Source organism: Crinia signifera, chromosome 3, assembly GCF_055691185.1.
Source record: "Crinia signifera chromosome 3, ASM5569118v1, whole genome shotgun sequence".
NCBI classification, from domain to species: Eukaryota; Metazoa; Chordata; class Amphibia; order Anura; family Myobatrachidae; genus Crinia; species Crinia signifera.
The window spans coordinates 304,961,141-304,976,163 of record NC_139219.1 but is presented as its reverse complement, the minus strand read 5'-3'; the positions used below and the strand labels follow the sequence as shown (position 1 = coordinate 304,976,163).

Below are 15,023 nucleotides of genomic sequence, written 5' to 3'. Positions count from 1 at the left end.
GCCTTCTCCAGGGAGGGCAGTGGTGGCGCTAGTACCAGGAATACAGTATGACTGCAATAGCAGCTCCACTCTCTCCTAGCATTGCACAATGTCCAAATAAGCCAAGGTTCATGCTAACAAGTAGGGAGCGGAGCTCTCATTGGCTGACATGCTATCATACAGTGTGGAAGGGGGGGGGAGGTTAGGCTGCGGCAAGGGAGGGTTAGGGGGGTAGTGGAAGAGGGTTAAGGTATGTATGGAGCCCTTGTCGGGATTCTCTGTATCGGGATACTGGGGTCATTCTTTTGTCTTCTGGCTTCCTCAACGCCACAATATTGCATGTACTCCCTTTCTGGCACCGTAATGCCTAGGTACACATATTTTCCTCCTTATTCCCCAAACCCTTAAATGCCAAAAGGCCCACTGAAAATGAGTAGGTAGGTCCTCGTCACATAAAGCTTGTAGGACAGTAGCGCACGCAGGGGGGTTTCTGAGTACCCAGAAACCCCCCCCAGGAGTCTAAGTCCCTAGACTGAAAGCTGAGGGTCCCCTCTTTCCATGGGTACAAGAATTTTAAAAATCGGCCCTTGGGAACCGGAGATATCTGACTTCAAAGCAGTGGTCCCCATCCAAGCCTATTAATTGCTCTTCCCAGTCAGATATTTCAGGTTCAGTCTGACTTATAGTTTTTCTGAGGGTATATTCCAAAAGCTGTGACTCTCCCCCTTTGATGAACACTAGTAGCTTGTCTCTACTGTTCCCAAAACCAGAGATATCAGCCTTCCAGCAGCTGGTTACTGCTCCAGCTCCTCTAGTTTCATGTACTCGTTGGCAGATTGCTCAGCCTCTTGAACTCTGATCCCCTAGTCCCCAATACCATTTGATAGGTGGGATTCTCTAGTTTTTAATTCCATTACAATCTAAGAAATCTATTTCCAGGAACTGGATATATCTGCAGTCAAGCAAGCTGTCCTCCCACCAGAAAATTATGAATGATAAGACCACTCCACTATACACCCCTCCTCTGCATATTAAACATCCTCTACCACCCTGGAAGTTATGTATCAGGGCCCAATGCCCCCTTCTCCCACCCCATCTCCCACCATCTGTGCAGTAAAGGGGTAATTAGTGGAAATTACTGATCCAGGCCCTACATGCTGAGCGGTTGATATAATACCCCCTACCACCCGCGGGACATCAAAGCTTCCCCCACCCCTACTGCTGGAGGATCGGTAGGGGCCCCAATACATTGCTATGCCCAGGGGTCTACACTGCTGTTGACACCCCTGTATGTGTGTATGTATATATATATATATATATATATGTATGTATGTATGTATGTATGTATGTATGTATGCATGTGTGTGTGTGTGTGTGTGTGTGTGTGTGTGTGTGTGTATGTATGTATATATATGTATACATATATATATTATTGTTATTATTATTATTTATATACAATTGGTCTATCTATAATACTTTAACTGACCCGGCTTATACTGGGTCACATTAGTGTCCATCTGGAAACCCCCTTCTGAAAATCCTGCGTTTGCCCCTGTAGGAACCCCATCCCTCAACCCCAAAGGAATTAGGATCAGTGGACGTCCCACCTCCTTGGGGCCTGGGGTCATCTCAACCTCCCCACGGCTGGCCAAAGCATTCGCTGGGGATCAAAGTCCTCAGCTCTCCCTCTCCACGTACAGGAAGATTCTCCACTGGCCTCCAAACTTTCAAGCATTCCCTGAACACTCACCTCTTTAGGCAAGCCTATCATATTTAAGTACCACATGCATAACCTTCTGAGGCACTTATGCAGTGGCGTAACTACAGTCCCGCAGACCCCGCAGTTGCGGGGAGGCGCTGAGTAGGTGTGGGAGCTGTGGGTCTGCGGGGCTATCGATGCGCTGCACTGCCTGCTGGTGCTGCATACCGTTGCCGCCGCCGTGTGTATGGCCGGGAGTCGGGACTTGCAGATCTACTAGTCTGCGGTTCCAGCTCTCCTGGCTGGCTCCTGCAGTGCTAATGGAAAAACAGCTCACACAAAATGTCACACATTTTGTGTGAGCTATTTTCTCATTAGTACTGCAGGATCCAGCCAGGAGGAGAGCTGGGACCGCAGACAAGTATATCTGCGGTCCCGGCCACACATCGGTGGCGACAGCAACGGTAAGCAGCACCAGTGTGGTAAGGCAGGGTTGGGGGTTGGGGGGGGGGGGGGGGGGGGCGGCGCTGTATTTATAGTTACGCTATTGCACTTATGTATTATATAGCTTCACTTCTGGACTTGTAACTTGGTGGGACTGCTATGCTATTACTGGTGCCTGTCCTTGTGTTTCCCTCCTATGTCCCTAAAGATTGTAAGCTTGCAGCAGGACCCTCCTACCTCCAAGTCTGTCTGTTGTTACCCAGTTTGTTCTATCACTGTCTACTATTGAAAAGCGCAACGGAATCTGCTGCGCTATATAAGAAACTGTAAATAAATAATAAATAAATACACACCAGATGATCAAGCAAACTGCTGCCTCTGTGAGTTTTCTTATCTACGCTGAGAGTGCCGCCAACCCCCTCGATATATATATATATATATATATGTGTGTGTGTATGGTTGTATGTATGTATGTATGTATGTATGTATGTATGTATGTATGTGTGTGTGTGTGTGTGTGTATGTATGTATATATATGTATACATATATATATTATTGTTATTATTATTTATATACAATTGGTCTATCTATAATACTTTAACAGACCCGGCATATACTAGGTCACATTAGTGTCCATCTCCGTGCTTTTCTCCACCCATCTGGAAACCCCCTTCTGAAAATCCTGCGTTTGCCCCTGTAGGAACCCCATCCCTCAAACCCCGAAGGAATTAGGATCAGTGGACGTCCCACCTCCTTGGGGCCTGGGGTCATCCCAACCTCCCCACGGCTGGCCAAAGCATTCCCTGGGGATCAAAGTCCTCAGCTCTCCCTGTGAGGGCAGAGTTTCAGTATGTGAGGAGACTGCAACCCATTAAGATCATGTTTAAAGCCCATAAACGCACATGAAACATAAAAAAATAAGCCTCGACCAAAAACTTAGGGTAGGGATATAAAAATTGTCACTGCCCTAACTAAAAGGCTGGTGCAAGGGAAAAGGATGGCCACTGACCATCGATGATCCATAATCATCAGTGGTTTATGGCCGATGTAGAATTGTTTTGCCATCGATGGGGAAGAGCCAATTGATGGCACAGCATAACCAAATAGTATTTTTTTTTCTTTTTTTCCACACCCAAGAGGCTGGGAGACGGAGCATCAGAGGCAGAACTCTGGGAGGCAATGGAGTCATCTGCCGCCGGGCTCCTGCTCCCAAGGGGGCACCTCTCCTCCACTGTGAGTTTGAATCAGTTAATTGAAAGCCATTGATATCGCTTCTGTTGCTGACTCCCCCTCCTAGCAGGACCATAGATGTCACACACTCTTTATTCTAAACATAATATCCATAACATACATACATGCATACATATATTTATATAAGATGGTGTGCGTGTTGGGGGGGTGGGCACCAATATTTACCTTGCCTCCGGGTAACTGGGACGAACTTACACCACTGCGGTGCATAGCTTTGTCCCACAAGACTTTGAAGACCCAGTCAATGAAAATGGATGACTACAGGTAAAACGATCGATGGTCATCCATTGCACAGTATGCTACCATTGATGACCGGTTGCACTATCGTCATTCGCACCGATGGCCATCTCTAGCAATGGGCAGGCAATGCAATAACCACGCTTCGGTTGGACGGCGGTGGACCCTTATAGGCTATAATAATGCCACTGTGCAAGGTTTTTAAATTCTTAGGCACAGCTCTATTTAATGCCAACAGCGAACATTACAACTTTTTATGTCATCGATGGGCATTGCTGCATAATATGTTATTTACTTTGAACTCAGTTTTAGGTTAGTGGACTATTAGTCAAGTTTTTCGTGTAACTAATGTGAAATAAAATAATATGGGATAACGTTTTCCTACTGAAATACCCAGTACTTCTGTTCTGACAACCTAAACTGATTAGAGCCGGGACACGTCATGCCACAAGCTGATGACACTTATTTGCATCTGTCACATAGGCTGTATGAGTAAACATCAGCGCAAAGTGGCGCATTCTGTGCCTCGCCGGACGCCGTACACGTCAGCGCACTTGCCAGCAGTAATGATGGCGTCGCCGGGCGATCCTGCTGACTGCGAGAGCACGGAGGAGAATATTTTATACGATCTGCTCATTAATACCGAGTGGCCCCCGGAGCCTGATGTCCAGGTCAGCTGCTGCCACGGTGTGGGGCCGGGGGGGCCTTAACTAGATCCTCTGCTGCCCCTTTATAGGCACGGTGACAGTCAGGTTGTAGGGGCAGGACACGTAGCATTGCTGGGGGAGCACAAGGAGCAGGCAGAGTGGCAGTGCATGGGTCTGCTACTTATTATTAATATTAATACAGCACAGGAGTGCTTCAAACTTCATGGTGAGGCCTAACTGTCTGGGACTTGTAGTTCCCAACCAGCTGGAAAGCCATATGTTGGCTCATTATGAAGAGGCTGAGCAGTAATGCAGCTGGATAACAGTAATGGGTTAGTATGAAGTAAGGCAGGTATCGACACCCTGTAGTGGGAGCCATTGTGTAACCCCCTCCCCCCCCCCCCAAACTCAAGGACATCTACTACTGTGAGCAACACGCTCATGTGTGCAGGTAAGGGAGGTGAGCCCTGCATATCTGGCACTCCACGTTACCTACCCACCCGACAAGTGATGGCTCAAAAATATTAGTATTATTGTAGTAAGGGCCATATATCGATTATCGGGTTTTAGACCTAAAACTGTATTTGTAATTTCTGACGGTCGCAGTAAGACTTTACAGATCACCAGGATTTGCCCCAAATCACATTCCGGGACAGGAGCCTCTCCCTACAATGTGAAAAAGTATAGTGTGATCACTTTCAGTTACTGGGCACTGTGCGAGCAAGGAAGGGACCGATAGATCTCTCTACTGGGTTTGGTATAGGGTACCGACAGTCATTAGCCCGACTGTCCAGACTCAGACAGCATGGTGAGTGCAACAAAGCCCATTGCGGGCTCGCTGCGCTCGCCACACTGCGGGCACGGTGGCTCACTACACTCTCCACCTATTCTATTCTCCCTCTATGGCGGTCGTGGACCCCCACTAGAGAGAATCGGTGCCCATCGGGAACCCGTCTGTCGGTTTTTTAACAGTCGGGATCCCGATGTCGGGTAAATGACTGACGGGACCCCGTCCGGCACGCCTCTCTACCAGTACTTTTACCATAACATTGTTAATTTGCTACAATCATGACTGCCTTTGCATTCCGAAGCTTGGTAAATCATTGAGGCTGCTTTACGGTTGGAAAAGGCAGGCCTCTCAGTGCTAAATCCTGGGGTTCCCTAATATTAGTACTGAAAGATATTTCCCCAAGAGGGGTAGAGCTGTAGCCAGACACTTATGTTATCCAATTTCATAGTTTACGGCCATGATCTCAGGGTCCTGGCACTGTGTGTACTGTAGGTATTTGGTGTCACATTTATGTTTTTCAGTTTACTTGCACACTACTGCGGAATAGGTTATGAGTACTCTGCTGTGTAAGTGCACATGTGCATGCATTTTGTACTTGCGTCTGTACTTTTAAAGTACAAAACGCATCGCATGTGCGATAATCGCACAGTGTACGTGCTGGGATGCGATGCGATGCAGGCAGTACATTTTGTGCATCGCATCATTGCATCGCATCAGTACAGGAGTACATGCGATGCGTTGTGATGTCCATTAGTACCTATTACCTTTAAATAAAAAAAATAAAAAATGGGGCTAAAATCGCATCTTGTCGCATCACACCCACAAAGTACAGTACATCGCATCACCCTACAAGTGCCAAAATCGCACGGCACAAATAAAGTACAAAATGCACAGCACACATATCGGTGCGTGTATGGGCTCCTTTAAGCTGTGTACACAAGGTACAATTTTGGCTTAAAATCTTTTAGCAATATATTGGTTGAAAATTGCAAGCTATTCTGTCTCATTCTGTCTCTACCTCATTTTGACTAGAAATCGCTGGTCGTTGGTGCACAGTGTATTGCATACTTGCCTACCTAACCTGACCCTCTTCATGAGGGAGAAAATGCCCCTTTCCTGGTAATGTATGATTGCCATCACCTGTGGTTAAACGCCTTTCTTATCCATTACCTAGCTCACCACGGGTGATGGCAATCATACATTACCAGGGAAGACCAGGAACAGAGCATTTTTTCCCAAGAGGAGGGTGTATTGTACACCAGTGACCAGCAATTTTTAGCCATAATTGGAGGAGCATGCTCCTGCGACCATGAAGGGCTGGCAGTGGGAGTGCGCTCCTGGCGATTTATCTCCCACAGCACATGAAATCACTAGCAATATGGTTCCTCAGCAACCATATTGACAGCGATATGTGCTGATATCGCCCCCGTGTGTACACAGCTTTAAAGTCAGTTTTTGTAAATCTCCTATCTGACATAAGATATTTAGCCAGATCTGTCACTCATCCCCTGTGTATATAACGTTCCCGCACAGCGGCATACACAAACCCGCCCCCCCTATGGAAAAGACCAGTGTTTTATGTGTATAACGTTTACATGTGTATAATGTTCCACCCCCTTGACATCACCTCCCCCCCGCCAAGCCAGGGCTACAGTACACGCCCACCATCCACCATTATGCCACAGCCACCATCCACCATTACTCCCGCACCCCCCCCCCTCTGCCAGCACCCCCCCCCCCCGGACCCCCGTGACCCCCCCTCCCGCGGTTCGCGGGACCCCCGCGACCCCCCCTCCCGCGATTCACGGCACCCCCCCCTGCAATTTGTGACCCCCCTCCCTCAATTCGCGCCCCCCTCCTGCGATTCTAGCCCCCCCACGCGATTTGCGGACCCCTGCCCCCTCCCGTGATTTATGGAACCCCTCTGCACCCCCCCTCCTGCGATTCGCAGCCCCCCTCGACCCCCCCTCCCGCGATTCATGCCCCCTCCCACAATTCACGGACCCCCGTGCCACCCCCCCCTGCGCCCTCCCCCTCCCTTGATTCACGGCATTCTCGGCACCCCTTGCGCTGGACCCTCACCCACTGGCAGAAGCTGCACAGTGTCCCCCACCCTCCTCTTTAGTCCCCCTTATGCCCACACACCCCTATCACTACCCAGCCTCCTGTTTTCCTGTGCCGTGACCTCCGCCAGTGGGGAGCCGCTGACTCAAAAACACCCTACTATACTATTGCACACACACACACCTCAACAACACGCACCCCCCCACACCCACAAATGTCACTGTACCCTCCACACTATCAATGTATATCTTACTCTGTAACCGCTTTTTAATTAAACAAAACAATACACACCCCCTTCCACATCATATGCTCTCTATTTCTCACAATACAAACATTCACAAATTAAGGGGGCGCAGCCCCTTACGCCGGTGTGAAGAGCGCCCGTGTCACCTAGTCTGACATAATTGTTTAAGATTGAAGACAGAAAGTGTATAACCAAATCACAATGCTTATTAAATTAAAAAAAAAGTAAGTAAGTAATTAAATTAAAAAGGGATGAATTGAAATACAGAAAAATAACTGCAAAATCATTCTCTTAAATATGACTAGAAAGCGTTCATATACTTAGGAAGGGTACAAGGTGGACCATTCACTGCTAGCACATTGGATGGGCTACTTATCTGTAGTGCAGCAGGTGCGCTCTCTGGCTCAGATGCATTGTGCACGGCACCGCGTATCTCAATGGACCTGATGTTAATTAGTGTTCATTCTAGCACCCGCTATCTTTGAAAACCCATGCAGTTCCTCTTCCCTGCCTGGGGTGTCGCTGTCTGCTGTAGTGCTTCTAGCACAGTGTGGTCTGTACATCAGCACTGATATGCAAACCAGACCTCTGCTAGAAACACCACAGCAGACAGCGACACCCCAGGCATGAAACAGGAACTGCATGAGTTTTCAAATATAGCGGGTGCTAGAATGAACACTATTAATGTTGTTACTTTGTTGCTGTTTACTTTTTTTTCATTAACCTTTTCCATTAACTGTGCTGCATAAATGTATGGCACCCTGCCATTATAATATTAAAGGGTGAGTTTGTAGACCGACAGATGTGGCCATGGAATTGCAGGTAGATTGCTGCGACTAGCGTTCCCATGGTAATACAATCCATAGGATTGTATGGCTGCATATGCTCAAGCACATTGATCACACCCAGGTGGGGCAAGTCACTATGGCGTTGCAAATGCTGTTGGAACCCGTTGGTGGGATAGATAACTGGAGACCTATCTGTACAAGGGTTCAACCTGAGATGGGCATGCACATCCAATTGCCATGCGCATACAGAGTCATATTTTGCTTGATGAGGCCAGGTTGGGGTGTAGACATGCGTAGAGTGTCTGTAGACCTCCTTCAAACTGGGCATCTCGCGGAAGTAAACCCCATGGGGGAGTTTGACTAGCACTGCCAGATCTGTAGTGCTGCTGATCATCAAGTGTATGGTGGCACTATTGCAGAGAAACCAGTCCCCCTGCCATAGAGACATCCAGCCGGGATGCGGTCATTTGGTCTACAGCATGATGGTAGACAGTCATTAGGTCGACACCATTAGGTCGACATATGAAAAAGGTCGACATGGGTCTAGGTCGACATAGGAAAAGTTTGACATGGTTCTAGGTCGACAGGTCGTTAGTGTGACAGGTCGTTAGTGTGACAGGTCGTTAGTGTGACAGGTCGTTAGTTTGACAGGTCGTTAGTTTGACAGGTCGTTAGTTTGACAGGTCGTTAGTTTGACAGGTCGTTAGTTTGACAGGTCGTTAGTTTGACAGGTCGTTAGTTCGACAGTGTCTAGGTCGACAGTCAATGTCAACATGGGTTTTTTCATCCAGTAGGGCATGGCACCGTGCCCGACGCATAGCGAGCACAGCAAGCGATGCAGTGCACTTTAAACTGTGTCCGTGTTGACATTCAGGTCAAAACACTGTAAAAAACCCCATGTCGTCCTTTTCACTGTTGTCCTAGACCATGTCGAACTAATGACCTTTTGACCTTTTCCCATGTCGACCTAGACACACATCGACCTTTTCCCATGTCGACCGAATGGTGTCGAACTCTTGCTGTAGACCAAATGATCCCACCCATCCAGCCGTGGGCAGGTCGGAATGGGGCTGCCATCCACAGGGGGATTTGGTCTGCACAAAAAGGTGGGTGCCCTACCACCAGAATATACCTGTGCTGTGCTCACAGCACTGGGAATATTGTATGCAGTCTGTAACACCATTCGCCATAACCTGTATTATACTGGTATAAGACAGAGGTAGAAATGTATAGCTGCTTCTAGTGTTATGTAGAAGATTTGTAGCTTTGTAAATTGTCCTGTTTTATTTGCAGCCCCGAGGTAGCCGGGAACATGGAGCATCGTCTGTCCTCACTAAAGCTATCACAGGTACATGAAACGTTATTAATCCCTACTGTATAATAGCACTGTGTATACGTTCTGCACTAACTATACATCTGGCTGTACTACAACTCCCGTCCTGTGTGGACATGGGGATAATTATCTCAATAGGAATAAGAATGCAAATGGAATCTCACAACGTTTCTCTGTTGGCATAGACTAGGTACCAGCCTTATAGGGGTGTCTAAAACACAGAGTTAGACCACCCCACACTACAGTATGAGATGATGGCTTCTTACCGGGGAAGCTGCCAACAGCAGTTACTCCACTGGGAACCGGGAAAGCAGCGCTGGGCTATAATATTATGGGCCGGCACCACATTCCCAAGAGTAGAACGTGCTGCACAGCACAAAGCAAGTGGGGTGGGAATGAGTGTACATCTGTTAAGAGGGTAACTGGAAGGAAGTGTGGGGCACTGCCTTGGGCATCCATGGAATATAGACCTACTCTGATTCCCGATGGTCTTACTGCAGATTCTAGATCTGGGCTTTTTCCACTGACCTGAAGGAGCAGTAACCAACAGCTTCTCATATCAGTATCTACTGGTTGCTTTTCCTTCTTTTAAGGGGCCAGCAGGGCGATCTAAACAGCATTGTAGCCCCCGGGCAAAACAACGCATTTCGGGCCCCTCCACACCCATTCGCGGGAAAAAATGTCAACATGAAAAATCATAACACCCCAACCACTTGTTTCCATACAGTGAATGGCTGTCAGTACTCTGAATGGTAAATAGCTCCAGCCATCCACCAATCAGCATGCAGACAGCCATTCACTATTTAGCTGCAGTTGGGAGGCAGGTAGTGAATGCTGGACTCTGATTGATGGATTGTTCCAGCGATCCACCAATCACTGTCTGGCTGCAGGCTTGTAAGCAGGAAGATAACGCTGGTTGGTCGCTCTGTTAGTGTGATTCACAATCTCTGCAACAAGTCAGCATTCTCCACTGCTTCCCCAGGAGATCAGGGGGCAGATGCCTACAACCCAATAAACCCCAGCTCAAAGGCCCATGGAATTTGGGGGGCCCTCAGGCAGCTGCCTATTGAGCCCATACATTAAGATGGCCCTCGGAGCCAGCGATGTGTATGGGGCCACTGAGAGGGATTTCAGTCACTAGTTGTTATTGCATTGTCTGGGAATGAGTCCCGGGTCTTAGGTGTGGTACTGTAAGTGAGGATCCTCCCACTTTACCACCAATATACCAGGTCTTATGTGTGATACTGTAACTGAGGATCCTCCCACTTCACCACCAATACTTTGCCTTATCCAGCAATCTGACTAATATTCATTTCTCACTGCAGGTCCTGCGCTGTATATGCTGCAGTACGTCTGGTACAGGTAAATACTCCTCCAGTATGGTTACGTTTATTGTTGTGTTATAGATAAGACAGTACAGTAACATTAAGCTGCTAGCCCTATTCTGATTTGTTGTTTATGGTGCACGGTATACAGTGTACAGGTTACTGTCTGAGGTTGCCTGTTGGTTAATTTAACTCAGGGGTGGCCAAATCTGTACTTAAGATCTACCAACAGTTATTGTGTGTATCAGGCAACCTGTGGATCTATAGCAGGGATGAATGCAGCAGGTTTGAAAATGTGACAGTTAGTAATGACTACAGCTGTGCACCAGCTAGGTGGTCTGGGGAATGTGACAGTTAGTAATGACTACAGCTGTGCACCAGCTAGGAGATTTGGGCCATGTGACAGTTAGTAATGACTACAGCTGTGCACCAGCTAGGTGATCTGGGCCATGTGACAGTTAGTAATGACTACAGCTGTGCACCAGCTAGTTGATCTGGGGAATGTGACAGTTAGTAATGACTACAGCTGTGCACCAGCTGGGTGATCTTAGGGAATATGACAATTAGTAATGACTACAGCTGTGCACCAGCTAGGTTATCTGGGGAATGTGACAGTTAGTAATGACTACAGCTGTGCACCAGCTAGGTTATCTGGGGAATGTGACAGTTAGTAATGGCTACAGCTGTGCACCAGCTAGTAGATCTTAGGGAGTATGACAATTAGTAATGAATGCAGCTGTGTACCAGCTATCTGATTTGGGCCATGTGACAGTTAGTAATGACTACAGCTGTGCACCAGCTAGGTGATCTTAGGGAATATGACAATTAATAATGAATACAGCTGTGTACCAGCTAGGTGATCTGGGGAATGTGACAGTTAGTAATGACTACAGCTGTGCACCAGTTAGGTGATCTTAGGGAATGTGACAGTTAGTAATGACTACAGCTGTGCACCAGTTAGGTGATCTTAGGGAATGTGACAGTTAGTAATGACTACAGCTGTGCACCAGCTAGGTGATCTGGGGAATGTGACAATTAGTAATGACTACCGCTGTGCACCTGCTTGGTGACTTGGAAAATTTGGACCTTTGGTAGCTCTCAAGGCCCGGTTTGGCCAGCACTGGTTTAAATGATCATATAATTTGTTTATTTACACTAAAAGGAAAAAATGGTTTCTAGCCTAATACAAATATAAGTAGTTTCAATATAAAGACTAATCTTCTCTCTATCTATGCGTATATATACTTATAATTATCCTATGATTCCATTTGTTTTATTTGGGTTGTTACCAGGTTTCTTGCTAGCATTGGGGCCATGTCCATTGATTTTGGCATAATTACTGATGATATTGCAGCATGTGTGACCAGACAGAGACCGTTTAAGGCAGGCATGTCCAAACTGTGGCCCTCCAGCTGTTGTAAAACTACAAGTCCCATCATGCCTTGTCACAGTTTTGCTATTAGGGAATGCTAAAACTATGGCAAGTCATGCTGGGATGTGTAGTTTCACAAAAGCTGGAGGGCCACAGTTTGGACATGCCTGGTTTAAGGGGTTTACTTATTGTGCGGCTACTTTTAAAGTTAAAGTACTTAAGTTCAGTATTTAAAAGGGAAATGCTTTTAAATAGCAGAGCACCCCAAAAACTCCTTTATACCCCTTTCACACCGCACTTTTTTCACATTTCAACACGTTTAAGGCTGCAGTGGGAAAGCGCCAGTGTTGATTTACCAGTTAAAGATAAACGATATTTCAACACGTTTAAAAAGCAGTGTCCTACACATTTCAGAGACGTTTTTTATGCAGTGAGAATGGCTCTGAAACGGTATTTAGTAAAAACAACAGATTACAAACCTGTGATAGGCTGTCCCCTGCATTCTGTCTTGAAACGTGTTGAGGGGATTAAAACGGGTTGTCCGATGTGAATGGTATTTAAATGGTATTTAAAACGGTAATCTACTGCAATGTCAAGGCTCAGACTTGTTTTAAATACCGTTTTCAAATACCATTTTTTAAAACATTTAGGCAGTGTGAAAGTGGTATTACTGTCTGCTTTACAACATGCTTATTAACAGAAACGGTGTGTAATTAAATAGAGCACCAAATGAAAATGACTTGTTTGATTTAGTTATTTCCATAGCTTCTAGCTTCTATCAGATTCTATCTATCATTTCTCTGTTGCATTCTACAAAATGATAGGCCGAATATGATTGGTTGCTAATGGCAACACCTTTACTAAATGTAAACCTCAGTATGCACTTTCTCTGCACAGTAACAACTTTCCAGCTGATTGTTCTACCTGCGCCACTATCTAACACGTTTCAGTAATAATGAAAAGGGATCTCTAAGTGTAATGTAAAAGCAATTTAAAAGATAGTAGTTGTCGCATTGAAATCTGAGAATCCTCCATACAACTTTTTACTGCCTCATTATCTGTGGGCCTAGAACACCTCACGGTCTCGTCATAAAGATGCCAGCTGGATTCATCCTCTGCTGCAGGGCATCAGATAAGTCCAAGCTCTATTCATAGGTAGGATATAAATGTGGAATCACAAAGACAATAAAGATTAGGCTTTTTCCTGGTAAAATGTTACGGCAAAAGGAATGTTTTTTTTTTTTTTTTTTTCTTGAATTAACTTTATATATGTAAACATTAACAATTTATATTCCTTTCTTTGCAGTTTAAATGCATTTTATATATATAATAATATATTATATGTGTTTCCTTTGTACAGTCCGGCTACGTTCTCTCTTCCATCTGGGCTTGTCCGCTTAATCAACAAGCAAATCAACTGGCACCTGGTACTAACCAGGTAAGGGCTATTGTGCTACACTCATTTACTGCACTGTGATATCACCAGATACTGCTCAATACCGTCCAATGATAGGTTGCATTTGATCAAAGCCGATGTTTTATTGGTTGCCTTGCGGTAGGTGCCTAGTAGTCCAGATATGTTCACGCATTAAGTCTGGTCTTGGGTGGAACAAAATCGTAGTCATTCAGACACGTGAAAGACCGATTTCACACTGCAGCGCCAGCGCAGGTTATTCCCGGGATGGCACCGTAATATTCCAAGTGCTCGGAGATAACATGATATTCTTGTGTGGAAAATGCAGCTCTTTTTAAGCTGTGAATGGGACCCTGGTCGGGAGACTGAGGTTCACACCCCAAGGAATCCAGGTAATTCATTGGGACCCTTTTACCAAACCATAAAATGGGTTAACCTGACAATAATCCAGGTCAAAAGCTTTGTACAAAGAGGGTATAAGGTTAGGCGAATTTAGTGGTCAATCCGCCCCTAGGCAAATAATATTAGATGCCCCCTTAACAAATCCCCCCTCACATGCCTAGTGGGAAAGTAGGTGTCAGCATTGCAGCCTCTCTGCGTCCCCCCAGCACATTTTCCAGGGCGGGCAGGCCACAGTTGGTGGAGAACCATGGAGCCACCAGGACCTGGAAAGGGGGATGTGGCTTTTCTGTTGGAATTCTTGTGCAGGGTCATGGTAGAGATGGAATTAGTTCCCTCTACATGGTGTATTGGAGTGGAACTCAGTTCCACTCCCCCCCGCACACACACTTAGTATGGTATACTCCTGTGTATACCATACACTGCCATTAGCTCAAGCCCATGGACTTCTTTATAATGAGATTAATAACACCCACTTATACTGTTGGGAGCATTAGTTGCACCGAAACAAGTGGGAATTGTGGTTACCCGTCACCTTTTGTACTCACCCTTGGAACCACCTGTAAATTATCTTACGATCTACGTGATGAGTGCATATACTCCCTGCAATGGCTGCAGCTTTAACAGTCACCTGTTCCTACATGTATAATAGTGTGGTCTACGCCATCAGACCATCCCTATGGAGCTTTCCATTTTTCAGGATATCGGCCCAGCATCTCTGATGTACAATTGTGTGTTTATCCTCCATGGACCGTTCCGGCTGCCTACACCTGGCGGTTATCTTCCATGGACCGTTCTGGCTGCCTACACTTGGCGGTTATCTTCCATGGACCGTTCCGGCTGCCTACACTTGGCGGTTATCCTCCATGGACCGTTCCGGCTGCCTACACCTGGCAGTTATCTTCCATGGACCGTTCCGGCTGCCTACACTTGGCGGTTATCCTCCATGGACCGTTCCGGCTGCCTACACCTGGCAGTTATCTTCCATGGACCGTTCCGGCTGCCTACACTTGGCGGTTATCCTCCATGGACCGTTC

At 46.5% G+C, this 15,023-nt stretch overlaps 1 protein-coding gene across 1 annotated transcript in view; it reads left to right on the top strand.

The window, feature by feature from the left end:
- The first annotated feature begins 4,146 nt into the window (after nucleotides 1–4,146).
- Nucleotides 4,147–15,023, top strand: part of NBAS (NBAS subunit of NRZ tethering complex) — a 540,465-nt gene continuing 529,588 nt past the window's right edge. Inside the window, exons 1-4 of the mRNA XM_083178566.1 lie at nucleotides 4,147–4,281; nucleotides 9,437–9,491; nucleotides 10,802–10,838; nucleotides 13,534–13,611. Of these exons, the coding sequence (XP_083034692.1) occupies nucleotides 4,177–4,281; nucleotides 9,437–9,491; nucleotides 10,802–10,838; nucleotides 13,534–13,611 (275 nt within the window). The 5' untranslated portion in view covers nucleotides 4,147–4,176. The remainder of the gene's footprint in view (nucleotides 4,282–9,436; nucleotides 9,492–10,801; nucleotides 10,839–13,533; nucleotides 13,612–15,023) is intronic.